Source organism: Lagenorhynchus albirostris, chromosome 7, assembly GCF_949774975.1.
Source record: "Lagenorhynchus albirostris chromosome 7, mLagAlb1.1, whole genome shotgun sequence".
Classification (NCBI taxonomy): domain Eukaryota; kingdom Metazoa; phylum Chordata; class Mammalia; order Artiodactyla; family Delphinidae; genus Lagenorhynchus; species Lagenorhynchus albirostris.
The window spans coordinates 5230804-5246290 of NC_083101.1; the positions used below are offsets into that span (position 1 = coordinate 5230804).

The 15487-nt window shown below is 57.5% G+C and overlaps 1 protein-coding gene, 1 non-coding gene and 1 pseudogene across 6 annotated transcripts in view; 1 reads left to right on the forward strand and 2 right to left on the reverse strand.

The window, feature by feature from the left end:
- Positions 1-1572: 1572 nt before the first annotated feature.
- On the forward strand, positions 1573-2295 carry LOC132523127 (uncharacterized; annotated as a pseudogene).
- A 1162-nt stretch (positions 2296-3457) lies between these two features.
- PRRC2B (proline rich coiled-coil 2B) overlaps positions 3458-15487 on the reverse strand; it is a 58739-nt gene continuing 46709 nt past the window's right edge. For 2 of the 5 annotated variants that reach the window (XM_060154021.1, XM_060154020.1), the window contains exons 26-31: positions 14581-14708; positions 13867-14107; positions 10547-10723; positions 9874-9965; positions 7250-7331; positions 3458-6032 (exon numbers count right to left, since the gene is read on the reverse strand). In XM_060154021.1, coding sequence (XP_060010004.1) covers positions 5898-6032; positions 7250-7331; positions 9874-9965; positions 10547-10723; positions 13867-14107; positions 14581-14708 — 855 coding nt within the window. In that variant the 3' untranslated portion in view covers positions 3458-5897. Of the gene's footprint in view, positions 6033-7249; positions 7332-9873; positions 9966-10546; positions 10727-13866; positions 14108-14580; positions 14709-15487 lie in introns of all 5 variants that reach the window. The other 3 variants (XM_060154024.1, XM_060154022.1, XM_060154023.1) reach the window with 2 other exon arrangements.
- Positions 11337-11422, reverse strand: LOC132523949 (small nucleolar RNA SNORD62). Its single transcript, XR_009541720.1, has one exon. It is a non-coding gene; the product is annotated as a small nucleolar RNA SNORD62 (small nucleolar RNA).

The window sequence follows — 15487 nt, forward strand, 5'->3', positions numbered from 1 at the left end:
CCACTAGCCCGCTCGACGCTCGACTCGCCGCGCCTGCGGGGCCCGCCGGGGTGAAGCGCGCGTGCGCACTGGGGCGAGAGCGGCGCGCTTGCGCACTGGGCGAGCCCAGACCCGGACTCGGAAGGGTGTGCAGCGGACCGTCTGCAGTCTGTGATTCACGGCTGGGCAACCCAGGGTTCCTGGGCACACTAGACACACGTCTGCCTTTTTAAGACGACAAAGCGGGACCGTATGGGCATTTCGCTCAGTGTGGCGCGGACGCGCGCGCAGGTGGAGGCGGGCAGGGTCCACCCCCTGCCCCGGCGGTGCCCCCCACCCTCCGGCCCGCGCGGCCCAGCCGAGCCTGCTCTGCAGCGGGACACGGCCCCAGGTCAAGGGAGTGACCCGGACGGTTAACCGGCACGAAGGCAACTCTGCTGCCCAGCCCCACCCCTTCTTCCTCCCCTCGTCTATATGGGAGTTAATACTCGTGGACAGAAGGGTACTGCAGGTTTAATAACTGGAATTATGGTTCTTTCCTGTTTTCCCATGTCCGTCACCCAGCATTAGCGCAGTGCAGGTGACTCTGACTTACCCGGGTTGTGGGGAGAGAGGGAGCGCGGGCTCACCTGCGCCTGCGGCCGGAGGGCGTCCTGGGCCCGGGCTCTCAGCCTGTGGTCTTTGATACGAAAGCAGGGGCCGTCTGGTCTCGAGGATCCAGAGCTTCCATCCTGCGGGCCCTCGGGCTCCTTCGCGGTCAGGCCCCTGGAGGTCTGTGGACCGCCGGCCCCCAGGAGCAGGGAATCCAGGGGGTGGGTGTGGCCCTGAGAGCTGCAGGGCGCGCCCTACCCGGGTCCCCTGCTTCCACAGTGGAGAGGCTCAGAAGGAATCAGCCGGCGGGGTTTCCTTTTGGAAAGTGTTGAATTTACTCGGGCATAATTTTTAAGTTTCCTACATTCTTACCTGGGACCAGGCACCGGGCTGGATGCTGCCCATGACCTCTGTGCATGCACACTACCCCACGACGTAGCTACTGTTTACAACCCACGTTTTACAATTATGGAAATTGTGACTCTGAATGAAGTGTCCTTCCCAAGGTCACACAGCACACACTCGATTGCAGAACCGAGAACTACCACTTGAACCCAAATCCAAGCTCTCCGTCCTTCACTGCCCACGCCTGGCTTGCTCTTCCTTCCAAGCCAAGCCCAAGTGCAGCAAAAGAAAAGGGACATTAGAAGTGGCAACAAAACACGACAAATCAAATGCTTAACCTCTGACCCACCCACTTCTCATGGGGGAGTTGGGGCGCGTGGGGTGAGGAAGGGCAGGGGGCAGGCAGTGCTAACGCCCACCCACTGGGACGATGCACCTTAACCTCGGGTTTCACCCCCTCCTCGCCCTCACATTGCAGTAGGGCACTTCAGCCCAGTCACTCCTATCTTCCACGTAAAAGGAAAACTCTTCCATCTCTAAGTCTCCAGTCAAATGAGAGAGTCGAGGGACACACAACCTGACAAAGCATGTTCAGTTTCAGTGGGTTTTGTTTTTTTTTTACTTTTTTTTTTATTTAAATACGGAGAAATCTTTCGTATGGAAAGAGCTAGTACAATCACATATTTGAAAGGAGAAACCGTAGGTACTGAACCGGAGGGAAGGGTGAGGGGTGAGTGTGCCACCATGGCCTGCTGGATCCACGGTTCCATTTCCCATCCAAGGTAGAAGCTCCCCCAGACAACGTAGAAACAAGCTGCACGTTACACCTTTAGCCATCGTCTGCCCTTTCAAATATCTGGTCTACGTGAAAAGACACAGAGGAAAGGCCAAAATAAGAACAAAAGGAAACAAAACACAACAAAAAAAACCCGAACCCTTATTACTATGCAAGGCATGAGGTCAAAAGCTTGGGAGTACAGGAACCCCTTTACACAATGGAAGAAAGTCATCCACAGAGAGCCTTAACAGAAAGTTCCACCCCGAGGCTTTGTAGCATGCTGAAGACGGGGCCCCGGGGACACTGCACCATCTTGGAGACCACCTAACTGGGATGGAGAAATGGTGAACAGCAGGTTCTAATATCACTAGTCAAATATGCGCTGGTGGTCCCGGTGGAGGGCACGGCTGGGGGACAGAGTGTCTGACCCCAACACTGAGCCATTCCTGTCCGGGTGATCTGCTCGTCTTAGGTCCAGTTCACTTTTCAAACAGGAAGAGCCGGCTTTCTGGAAGTCTGCATTTCCCAGTCATCACAGAACAGTACAAACAAGTACCCTAGTGTCCTTGGTTGCCGAAGGCCATTTCCAACAGACCTTCTAACCCAGGCTAGCTCTGCAGGAGAAATGGGACAAATGCAGATTTGAGAGGCAACATGCAGCTACTTGGTGGAGGGGAACCACACAGCAGGGAGGGGGCTTCAGCAGTTGGCCACACACTGCCTCGGCAGGCCAGTTCTGGGCGTGCCCTCGTGTGCACCCTTGGCCTCCTCGGCCCTTGACCATCAGTCACCAACCTCATCAACCATCCAGAAAGCAGGTCCAGAAGACAGGAGGGCGAGGGCAGAGCCGGAGAGAACTGATGCCCGTTATTTAATGACAAGATGCCCCAATATCCCCTGGCAGTGGCTGGAATGACCGTGGCTTTGGAACTGGACCAACCAGATTTTCTGAATGTGCAATAGTCGTACTTTAGTTTTCCCCCTGAAGGAACCCAGAGCCAAAAGCATATGAATCCCATGTTTGAAAACCATAATGATGATGATTAAAACGGGGAAGCAAAGAGAACCAGACTAAATACACATGCCAAAGAAGTCTTCAGTGGGTGGACAAGGACACATGAACCCATGCTCTTGGCTTTTACCCCGCTAACTGATGTTGGACATACTGCAGGACACTGGCTTGCTGAACAACGGGCTGCACCATCAGCGGGCCAGGGCAAAGCGGCCAGCATGGGAAGGGAGGGTAATTTTAGCAGGCAGAGGCTCAGCGAGAAGACCCTGACACCCCACCCCCACCCCCAGAAAAGGTTAAGCGCTAGTCTCCACCTGTTCCCGCCAAAGGCCCAAGGCTTTCTGCCAGAGGCCTTGGCATGGACACGCACTCTGAGGATGGGGATTTGAAGGCAACATATGACCCTAAGTCCTATTACCTTGAGCTTGGCTCTAAAAGCACATGAAAAGAGGAGAGAGATTGCACCTTAAGACATCTCTGCACTAAAAACTGCATTTCATCAGACCAAGGAAGGGACGGGGTGTTGGTTGGGCCCAAGGCCTGCCCTCTGCCTCCAGAGTTCAATTTAAAATCTGTATCTCAGCGGGGAAGAGACTGCAGCTTGGGCACACGAAGGTGGTAAACGCACTGAACTTCACATGCAATTTCCTGGCCTTTCCTGCACAGAATAATTCAGACATTATATATAAATAGAGCAGTGAAACATTTACTTTTTTTCACCTAGACCTACAACATCAATACATATAAATAAATTCTAGTGTTTTCTGTTTTTATTGGGGGGTGGGGGTGGGGAAATACAGGGGTAGAGAAAAGGGCTGGATAACAGGTGACCCTTTCGTTTTTATTTTTTCTCAAACAGGAAGTACCGTCACTCCGATGGCAGGTTCACCTGAAGCATACAGCTTGAGAGTTTGTAACAGCATCCAGGACTGTCCTGTTCAATTTCAAAATGAGAAAGCCTTTTTTCCTTTTGACAAACAATGTGCACTGGAATTAGGTGTGAGGGGTCTGGCCGTGTTTCTAAGAGTGAGTGTGTGGCCTCTGCAGGGGCGACTGGAGCGGAGAGGAGCTCAGTCAGGGCGGCTGGGTGCGGGGACGGCAGCTAGGCACTCGCGGGGGAAGGGAGACAAGAGCAGGTGAGCCAGTGGGCAGCCCTTCAAGAAGGGCCTTCCGAGTAAAGAGTCAGGGGATGAAGGAGGAAAAAAAAAAAAGCCAGTGAGAAGTAAGGCCTGAGGGTGGAGGCAAGGAGGGAGTGCTGAACACTATCGAACAAGCAGCGAAGCATCCTTCAGGAAAACCGGCCTCCCCGGATGACGCCGGAGGAGCCCTGCACCCTCTGCCAGGAGGCTGTTGCTCCCCCACTTCCTTAAAGCACTGAAGAGCAACAAGTGACTTCGGCGGTTCCTAAGGCGCTTCTTTCCCCGTGTTCCACACTGGACAGAGCTTAGAGCCACTGCCCGAGTGACTGTCACACACCTGTGGCGACACTGCGGGTGGACTCTGTGGGGCACGCCCCCGATCGCCTACTGCCCATTCTCCGAGGCAGGTCTTCCCTGGACCCGCCAGCAACGGCAGGTAGATGGCGCGTTAGTTACTCCCAAGAGCGTGAGCAAAACTTCAAATTTCCCCTCGCCTTTCCTTGGAACGACAGAATTTGGGATGATTTCCTTCTAATTCTTATCTTAAAAACAAAAGCCTAGCATAAAATGCCTCACACAGACTCTGACAAAGGCAGCTCTGCAGACTTACGAGGCTACCCAGGCTGTTCTGGGAGTCACCGTCAGCCCTGCAACCCATCCTCCCCTTGGACACTGCTCTGTCCTTGAAGAGACCCACTGCCCAGCTCAGGCCTCTCTGTCCCCACAGCCTGGGTCTGCTGCTGGGAGCAGAAAAAAGGAAGCCCTCCCAGCAGCCTCCCAGAGCTCACGCCTCTGTCGCAGACCCAACCAAACCCCCGTCCATGCGCTCACAGCCACGCGGATGAAGTGCACGGTCTCTAGTGACAACTGTCCACGCGTCCGTCACCACAGAGGAAGTGCGTGGCTTCCAGTGACGAGCTATGAGAGAGGTGGAGGGACAGGAGGACCCAGAGACACGGAGGCAGCTCAGGAAGGACAGCTCAGGAAGGACGAGGGAAGCTCGGAGGGGAGGGAGCGCGTGGGAAAACATCAGGCCCCGCGGGCGCTGGAGTCCCAGAAGCAGACACTGATGGGGGCTGGCGCTGTCAGTTCGCACCGTCCAGGCCAGACTGGAAAATGCCAGGGCCTTCTATCTCCATGATTCACCTCAGGTGCCCAGCGGTCAGTGTCCCCACCAGTTTTGAAGAGTTCAAGACAGAAATTCTGTGTAATTCTTATGCTAAAAACGGCGTCAACTTCACCGGGCCGGGCCGCCCATGAAGTCGCTGTGGTCACCAGGCCAGCGGCTTCCCGACTAAAACGCCATCCCCCCTCCCCTCCCTCCCACCACCGCTTCCCAAGCTCAGGAGCGGTGTCTTAAGTCACCACTTCTTTTTGCAAGTAACCTCAAAGGTTAACCAACCGAGACACAGAGAGCAGGAGAGGACACGTTCCTACGCGTCACCTCTTAAGGTATCACAGCAGTGATGTATCAAATGAAACAGGAGAGAGGTTAAAAAGAAACTACCGCAACAGAAGAGGGGTCAGGGAGAGGACGGCAAAGAACATATAAAAGTCCAGCTCTTACAGACGAAGCTTGTGTTTCTCTTTTCCTTTCTCTTTTGTAAAAACCTTTAGCTGCTTTTTAGAACAAAAAGCCTCAACTAAAACGGCCCTGCTGCCAGACCACTGTGCCCGGGGACGGAAAGCGGGGAGGGAAGGAAGCTCGGTGGAGGGCGCCTTGGCCGCCAGAAGCAGGATGAGGAGGGGAGGGCGGGGTTAATCTGCACGGCACGACGGCTCGGTCACTCCACCGGTCGTGGCGCAAAGGAGGCGGGAATGGAGTCATTTGCTTTTTTGTTTTTTTCGTGTTAAAGCCAAGCAGGTCAATGCCACAGATCCACGGGTGCAAGCTGGTTGGACAACGGAGCTTTCAGGAGTGGAGGAGAGCAGGGAGATCTCGCAGTCCGGGCCAGGTCGGTGGACGGTGGATCCACCTGGGAGACTCCCCAGCGTCCGGTGGCAGCGAGGTCGAGGGGCGGCAGTCCTTCCGGGCAGGCCAGGCCCAGCATCTTCAGGCCTTGCTCTCCTCCACCTTCACCGCCCGGGGCTTGATCGCTCCAGTTCGCTTCAGCTGGGAAGCGGCTGAGGGGGCCTCCTGCAGCTTCACGGCTCCCAGGCTGGGCTTTTCATCCACTCGTTGTTTTGCCTTTGGACAGACGGATGGGGACAAAGAAAGTTACCCTTACGCAGACACACCTGCCAGGATCCGCGGTCCCACCACCCGCTTCCTGCTCCTGAGTCAGAGGAAAGCCACCCTAAGAAGCCCATCCTTCGGTCGAAGGACCAAACTCAGAAGTGACTGGCCTGGGAAGGACGCTGGCATGAGGCTGCTCTGGTCCCTCCCACGGGCGCTGAGCGCAGTGATTCGGAGCCGTGGGAGGACCCCGGGTCCTCCGGGAAGCATTCTGCACTGCCCAGGGGCCTCTGCAGGCGGCACACCCAAGGCCGCCTGGAGGGACCTTTTTCAAATCAGTGCACCCCACGCCCCTCAGAGCTCCCGACTGTGCTGAGGGGGCGCAGGGCCTCTCGCCCAACTTGGTCTCCCAGATCTTCCACCCTCCCCGACTCCCACAGTGTGGAAACCTTTCCCCAAGCCCCTAGTTTGACCTCCAGAGCCGCGGTCAGGGTCCCGTCACTCTGCAGCTCTGCACAGTGAGGTGTGTCGCAGAGTGAGCAGCCTGCCTTCGGCCCCTCATACAGTGGGGGGAGCTCTGAAGAAGGCTCTAGAAGCTCAGTCCAAGCAACTCAAAGAGCGACCCTCGGGGAACCACGTTAGGAGATGTGAAATGAACAATCGAGCTTCCAGCTCCACCATCCAGGAGCGCTGTTTTACTAACACCCCCGCCTGACGAGCCTGAGCTCTGGAGCCTGGTCACATTTGAGAGGAGTGAAGAGAACCACACTGAAGGCCAAGACGCCGAGAGACCCGCCTCGTTATAAAACGGGGAAACGTCATTCCGTCTGGATCCCACCCGGCCAAGACGAGGACGAGACACAGCACTTACGAGGCCAGCACGCGCACGCACACCCCCGGCTTCTAGAGCTGACCCACGGGCCTAAGCGGGTCCCAGCGCCTTCACAGCCCAATGGCTGCGGAGGGAGAGTCCACCTTCCGGCACCACCTCCTCAGGGGAACCCGCACCCTCCCTTCTCTGCGGACAAGGAAGGACCCAGACGCCCGCCAAGAGGAGAAGTGCCTTCTCCAGGGGGGCTCGGGCTCCCCGGCTCCCACGCCATGCTCTAAGCGCCAGGGCTCGTCTCTCTAAGAGGAGCACGCAAACGGCTGGACAGTCCCTCCTCTTTTGGCACTTGGAGACGGGCCTAAGCGTCCGGGGCTGGAGGGTCTGGAAAGCCATCTTCTACCTGTTGAACGTAGTGTCCCTGCACAGAGCCCATGTTAACTGCTGATCCAGAGGGCTTCCCACTGGGGCTAGCAGAGCTAGGCCTGAAAAAACCAAAGGAGGGGATGAGAACACACGCGTCACCACAGAAACGGAGTCAAGCCTCCAACAGAGGAAACAGACCCAGACAGCCAGAGCGCAGGGGGCGAGGGGGTCGCCACTGGGCCCTGGCACCTCCAACCCAGCTCATGGGGACACACCTGAGGGGCAGAGGCCAGGTCCCCACCACGGGCAGACACTGACCGGTCAAGACGACAGACGGACACCAACTGTCTCTCAGGTTTGGAGGGTCTAGACCGACATGACGCTCCAGACAAAAGGTCTATTAGCCTGACACGAGGGAATCCCCTGGCGGCCCAGTGGGTATGACTCGGTGCTTTTATTGCCGTGGACCCAGGTTCCGTCTCTGGTGGGAAACCAAGATCCCACAAGCCGTGTGGCACAGCAAAAAAAAAAAAATTAGAAAAGAAACAAAAATGAACTTAAACTCCAACAGGAGTTTAGACTTCAAAAAGAAAAGGGAATTTCCTAGTGGTCCAGAGGTTAGGTCTTGGCACTTCCACTGCGGGGGCCTAGGTTCGATCCCTGGTCGGGGAGCTAAGAACCTGCGAGCCGCACAGCGCAGCCAAAAAAAACCCGAACGAACAAACGAACAAACCTGATGCGTGAGTTATGCTGAGTATCTGTCCAGTCTTCTCTTGTGGGGTGGAGGGTAGGGGTGGTAAAGAGAGATACCAAAATAACAAAAATGGAGAACATCTTTCTAAATGTGTTCCACCGACCAGACAACTAGCTCCCAGGGATGTTAATCAGGCGCTACGTGGAAAAAAGATCCTGGGGTCAAAATCGTTAGGTAGTTACGTGTGCGAAGTTCTACAGGACTTTCCCCCGGGGGCCACGGGCCGCTCAGGCCCTGTGCCGAGGTGCACCCCAACTCCCCAGCAAGCCCTCTCGGGCATGCACGCCCCCCGAGTAGCTGACCAGGGAACGCCTTTCTGACAGGGCATGCCTCAGAAGCCCTGTTTCCAGAAAAGTCAGGCAACACTGCACTGTAAAAATATACCAATTTCCCCAACCCCACTAAGACACCAGCAATACAAAGGCTACTAAGTAAGGCTTATATTTTGTAAAGATTCTCCACAGAATAAAACTGCTGCTGCCATTCCTACAGTGAACGGACACAGGCGACTCTTGTTATGTGAGCGTCCCTTTCCGGATTTGCCTCTGAGGAAGGCTCTGCAGCCAGAGGAGGCTAAAACCTGCCTGGGGCAGCAGGGGATCGACAGCCTCTCTCTATGCTTGAAGCTTCCTTTTTCCTTCCAAATCACACCCATGGTTTGGCGCTGCTGTCCATGTATATTTTTCTTACAGGTCTGTTATTTTGGCCTATGTGGAAAATGTGGTTGGAAAGCAAAACAAAAGTAAGTCAAGCCAAGAGAGTGGGAATAAGAACAGGAAAGTAACGACACGGGGGGAAATTCACAAAAAGCCCTCTCTCGGGAAATGCAGCTGGAGCACGGACTGACATGACCACGGGGCAGGACTCGGCCTCAACACTCTGAGCGCGACGGGGCAGGGCGGGCGGCCGTGCAGGCAACCTTGCCCTCAGCCACGCCGGCAGCCTCGCGCAGGGCACTGCGGGTCACGCACACCTGTTTTACTCATGTGCAGACAGGAGGAATCTCCAGGAATCTCCCACATGTAACAAGAGTCGACTGTGCCAACCCTCGGGCCAAGCGCCGTGTGCTGCCTCCCCAGCCGCACACTTCTCCGCGGGTGAGAGAGCCATCAGAAGCAGACGCTCCCTGACTTTCTAACACGCTAAGCCCTGCTGACCCTTGAGCATCACGGGTTTGAACTGCATGGGTCCACTTACACGTGGATTGTTTTCAGTAAGCACGTACTACACGATCTGCAGTTGGTCAAGTCCTCGGATGTGGAACTGTGGACACGAAGGGCTAAACGTAAAGTTATACTTGAATTTTCAACTGCATGGAGGGTCAGCGCCCCTAACCCCTGCGTTGTTCAAGGGTCAACTGTAACTCAACATCGTGACTGATACAAAGCCCCCCTCTGAATCCAGCCAAGGGACCCGGGACAGTTACTGGAGGCGGAGACAGATCCTGAGAAGGCAAAGAAGGTACAGCTCTCGCCATACGAGCCCAGCAGCAGCAAGCCCTGGTGGGGTCACAAGGCCATTCAAGGGACATGTGGCCCCAGGAGAGGAACCCCCGCCCCCCACTTCCAGGGTATCTGCCCTCTCTGCCAGTGAATCTTTAAAAAAACATCTGGTGAGAAAGCTGTTAGTAGCCAGGGTCTGTCCTGACGCTATTATAACATGAGCCTTTCCTTTCCCTGCCTTTCCAGAAAGTTCTCCCATACCAGAACATTTTATGATGATGATTAAAAGCAAAGCCATGCCCCAGAGTTCCTGAGTCTCCTGTGTCCCAGCACTGGAACTTCACGGTGACACACAGGCTGACAAAGGCGACCCAGCCTCAGTGCCCTTGCGCTGCTCTCCCTGGGCCCGCGATTCCACAGCGAGGGCTCAGCTGTGAGCATCCGACCCCCAGGGCGTCTCTTTACCTGTAGGTCTGCGGTGATGGCATGGAGCCTCCTGAAGAAACATTCTGTTTACTGTCGGCAAAGTGGAAGCCCTTCATCTCCATCTGAGAGGACTAAAGACACCAGGAAGTGATGGGCTGTCACTGGAACGCCCTGGGGACAGCTGCCCCCGCCACCAACCACCCTGGGCAGAGCCAGTGGGGGCCACGAGGGCTTCAGGACAGAGAGGCATCTCGTCAAGGAGCGTGCACGCCTGGCCTTCCAGTGCAGGCTGGAGGCAGGAGCGACCACGTGTGTTTGTTCCCTTGGCACGGGTTGGGGGGCAGACTGTGCGCCACCCCTGAGCACTGGCCGCAGTGAACGGGCCCTCTCTGCCCCGGAGGCCACCCTCTGCAGCGCCCCGGGAGCTGGCAAGGACTTCGGCCCCCAGACCTCAGCCGCAGGCACCTTCCTCCCCGCCCTGCTCACGCAGGCCTGTTCACGTTGTTAGTAACACGTGACCAGGGCTTCCTGCCACGGGACTGAGAGGACTGGGCAACGAGTGGGCCACCGGCGGTGTGGCGAGGCCCGGAGCCTGCGTCCCAGACCGCCGGCACTCGCCCCCGCAACAGTGGTTCCTGACTGGCCAGAAAGGGTCTCCGAGACGGGAGCCCCACCCCACCCCAGGGCCACAGCAAGACGGAGTCATCCTCACCTCTCTGCTGGTGTTAAGGACCGAAGGCTGGGAGCCAGGTGGGAGCATTCTTCGGGGGGCCCCGACAGAGAGGCTCTGCCCCTGTGACAGCTGGATGGACTGCGGCAGGAGCAGGGGCTGCTGCCCAGAGCCGTACCGAGGCAGGGGCAGCTGGGAGCCAGGCAGCGGCATCGTCAGCTGCTGGACAACAGGGACAGTCAGGGGGAGGCGGCCACAAGCCACCACTTACACACGCGTCCAAGAGCAACCGCGCATCCCACCTCACGTTCTCATTGCAGATCAAAGGAAGCAAGGCCTTCCCACAGTAGGACAGATTCTGGATAGAACACAGCAGAGATCACCCTAGACTGCATACTCTCAGTGGTAGGGGGCAAGCCTTAGCTGGTGAGAAAAGAACTCGGACGGCTAGAAAATAAGCAGGACAGCTACGGGTGTCAAGTGTGGAAGGCGGGCGGCAAACCCCGTGTGCGTGTTGGGGGGCGGGGGGCGGGGAGAAAGGTCAGGAAGGTCTAGAAGCCTTCTCAGGAAGCAGTGTCCAAGCGAGTCCCCAAAGATGGGAGCTACACAGGAGGGGTATCCTTGTGCCCCTTTTCGCAGCACAAAAAGGCAAGACTACTTCATGCTCTGCCTCCGAAGGTGACAGAAAACAACTGGGGTCTGGGGTTTAGGGTTCCTGCAGTCTTGGAGCCTTCTGAAGCCTGTTCTCCTGAAGTCCAGAACGAGGTTCGAGAAGGGAAGGAGGTGGGCCAGGATACCCTCGGGACGGGGCGGGCGGGCCGGCCAACTGTGGTCTCTCGGTCACCTTCCTCTTCATCTCCCTGCTACTGAGTCCACAGTGGAGGATCGGAAGGACCTATTGGAATGGCATCACTGAGACGTGGGGCAGCCGGACCTCAAGGCCCGGGCCCCTCCTTGCGCACAGCTGGGTGCGGGAAGAAGGTAGGGGTGGCTCAGCGTTTCTGGAGCGCTGGCATGGGGCGCGGTGTGAGCCGATGTGAGTCTTAAAGAGGCGCCCTGGCTGCTGTGCTGAGAACAAACTGGCAGCCGAGAGCAGCAGCTGGGCGCAGGGGTGGGGGGTGGGGGGTGGGGTGGAGGGGAAGAGAAAGGGCCAGACTCTGAATACTTTTCAAAGGTAGGGCTGCCGGGATGTGACGAATCAGCGGGGGCGTGGCGGAAGCAGGGATCCAGGGATGCCCCATGCCGGACCTGAGCAGAGATGACGGGCAGCCCACTGGGTCTGAGTTCAGGTCCAGGAGACAGAAATTCGGGAGAACCAGGAAGCGTTGGATTTGGGTCAGGCTTAGAGCCACAGGTCTAGAAAGAGGCCCGAGGATGGCGCCCAGAAGGCACAGCGAGTTACTGCCTGGGGAGGCAACGGGGAAACAGCAAAGGAGACCGGGAAGAGGCCTCAGGGAGGTGGAAGGAAAGCCAGGAGCAGTGTCCTCGGAACCCAGAGAGCGTGGTTCGGGGGAAGGAGTGACCACTGGGTCAAATGCTACTGATGGGTCAGTAGGAGGAGGGTGAAGAACCGCCAGGTTCAGTAACGTGGAATCTGCCGGTGTCCCTAAAGAAGCGTTCTGTTTCTTAAAAAACGAGGAAAGGCTGGGCTGCCTGGGGATGTGGCGGAAGGACCCTCACAGCCGGACGGCAGCACTGCAGCACCTCTACGTGCTGATGGCGGGAAGAGGACGCTAGCTGGAGCAGCTCCCAGGCGGGTGGAGAGGATGGGCTGCCCGCTCTCACCCCAGGGCCCCTCGCAGGCTCGGAGACGTGGCGCTGGGAGCTTGCAGATGTTCTCTTTTCCTCGTTACGACTCATTTCTTTGGCGACACAGGATGCAAAATCACGGTGGGGGAGAAGGCAATGAGGAGGGTGGGGAGGTGCCCAAACGTTGGCTTTCCAGAGGGCGGCTGTATTTAATCTGAATCCAGTCTGACAGGGTCCGTTTCCCGCCAGCCTCAGGAAGCCGGGCAGAGGCGGGCCAGGGTTTAACCCAGGTGAGCACAGGGAGGGAGGGAGGGGCGGGGCGGAGCTGAGTGCAAATGACAAGGAGAGGGGGACTCCCCTGGCGGTCCAGCGGTTAGGACTCCACGCTTCCACTGCAGGGGGCACGGGTTCGATCCCTGGTTGGGGAACTAAGATCCTGCGTGCCGCGGCGCGGTCAAAAAACCAAAAAAGACTAGGAAGTTGTCTGCGGCTCTGCTGAAGGGGGCGGGGGGCAGGGATGGGGGAGGGAGAATTAAAAGGTGGCTGGACGTGGGTCACTAGATGGAGGGAGTGAGAAAAGTCAGAGGTGGTGAGCAGGTAGGACCCTTCGGCCCGAGACCACGGGAGAGGTACAGCGACTGGCAGTGACCAGTCCAGACTGGAGGCAAGCAGGCACTGGTGGTGAGGCCGTGGAACTGGGGGCAGAGACCTGGGGGTGAGGGGTCACCTACAGAGACACCAAAACCCCTGAGAACTACAACGGGAGACGTGCTGGAGACTGAGCCACGGGCCAAAGGAGGGGAGTGACCCTCAGAACCGTCTAATGCACCCACGGGTCGGGGGGAGGAGGATGTGGGACCGGACACGGACTCAGCAACGTGGTGCCCGTGGCACACGGGGGCCAGCGGGGGTACAGTCTACGGGGTGGGCTCCAAAGCCAGGGTGTGAGGGGCAGGCAGGGAGAGTGGCCTCGAAGCACGCGTGTGCACGCAGAGGAGACACGCAGCCACCCCCACGGCCACAGCAGGAGGGCGGAGAGGCTGCAGGAGAAGCGGCGCCCTCGCTCTCGGGGAAAGCCCAGTCTCGGGACTGCTCACAGGAGGTGGAGCCGCTGACCCTGGTCTGGCAGCCCAAGGACTGGTGGCAGTGGCTACAAGCAGCATGTAAGTCAGTGGGCATCACGAGGCAGATACAAGGGGAAACGATCGTGAAGAAAAGAGACCTAGGGCTTCCCTGGTGGCGCAGTGCTTAAGAATCCGCCTGCCAATGCAGGGGACACAGGTTTGAGCCCTGGTCTGGGAGGAGCCCACATGCCGCGGAGCAACTAAGCCCGTGTGCCACGGCTACTGAGCCTGTGCTCTAGAGCCCGCGTGCCCCAACTACTGAAGCCCACGCACCTAGAGCCTGTGCTCCGCAGCAAGAGAAGCCACCACAATGAGAAGCCCGCACACTGCAACCAAGAGTAGCCCCTGCTCATCGCAACTAAAGAAAGACCACGCGTAGCAATTAGGACCCAACACAGCCAAAAATAAATAAATAAATAAAATTAAGAAAAAAATAAAAGAAAGAAAAGAGACCTTGTGTTCTGAGGTGGGAGTGAGTGAATTCCTGACCTGCGGGAGCTGGGAGTCCAACATCTGGGAGGCGCCGAGCCCGGCGGCCGGGCCGAGCTGGCCCTCGTAGACCAGGGCTTGGTTTCCACTCATGGGCTGGTAGGGCGAGCCGGACTGGGGCTTCACCATCTCTAAGGGCTGCATGCCTGGGAACGCCGAGTAGGGGGGCTTCAAGGCTGTGCCTCCGGAGAGGATCATGGTGCTGGGCGGTGACAGGCTGGGGTGCATATACACCTGAGATCTGCAAAAGCCAGACAGACGGTCGGGGCAGGTGCACGACTGCACCAGCTGATCTCACGTGTGGGCATGCCTCAGAATCCCCGCAGGGCTCATCGCTCCAACACAGGCTGTCGGCTCACCCCCAGGGATTCTGACTCAGAAGGTCTGGGATGGGCCCTGAGAACTTGCACTTAAACAAGCTCCTAGACGGTGCTGCTGGTCTCGGGCCCACGGTTTGAGCATCACTGGATTGAACAGCACAGAACAGGAGACACTGAAAGAGTGGGCCAGAGGCGGCAAGGTACGGCGAGGCGGGAGAGCAGGGAGGGGGCCGGAGGACACAGAGAGCAAGGGCAAGGCCGGGCCACACCCTGCCCACACCCGCCCCCAAGCGGGGCAGCGCAGAGCAGCAGCCGGCAAAGGGCAAAGGCCCACAGGCCGGGAAGGCAGAAAGCCCTGTTGCGAGCTGCCAGCCCCCAAGTCCTGGCGTCTCACCTGAAGGGCTGTAAGGAGCTGAAGATCTCCTGAGACTGGGAGACGGGGAGCCCGCCCCTCAGCCCGAGCTGGGCTTGAGCTTGCAGAGACGTGTGAAGGGAAATCGGGATCTGCTGGGCAGCGGCAGCCTGTGGACGGCGGGCCAGGCCATCATCGCGCTGCCCTCCAGGCTGACGCTCACCCCCGCCTCCCACCCCCGCCCGCCCTTCTCCACGGGCAGCCAACACCGCCCACGATGCAAACTCATGTCCTGCCTGTGCTTCCTTCACTCTTGGGAGAAAGCAGAAAACTGGCAGCAATCCCAAAGCAGGGCACATCCCTATACTGGATTCTGTACAGTGGTGGAAACACTGGCTACACGTATCAACAGAGGTGGGTTTCAGAAACGCAACGGTGGATGGAAAACGTGCGTGAAGAAGAAAAACACGTGCAGTATGATCCAGTTATGCGAAGAGCGAGGTCTTGCAAAACCAAACAACGTAATACTTAAGAATATGCTATGAACAGAGATCAGGACAGGCCAAGTCCTCCGTCCCCAAAACAGCACTTCATCCTGGTCTGTGCGGGCACACGGGTCGGTGGGGCTGCAGGACGATTAGGAAGGCCCAGCACCAGCTTCAGGAGGAAGACTTCCAAAAAGCACCCCCTCGCGGCACAGAAAGTGTGCCAATTCTGCGTAAAAACAAACACCTGCTCGCTTCTACAACTACCTCTTTCTAACGCATCCATGCCTGGGAGTCTAGGCCTTTCTTCTCTTCATCAGAAGGATACCTGATCACCAAAGAGAATTCCGTTTCAGTGAATTCCCCAGCTAGGGCACAGGAGCGCTTCGAGAAGGGAAAGCTAAGCAGAGCCTGGAGCACTCAGCTCCATCCTCCTCCTCGTCTCTCATGTACTCATCCAGTAA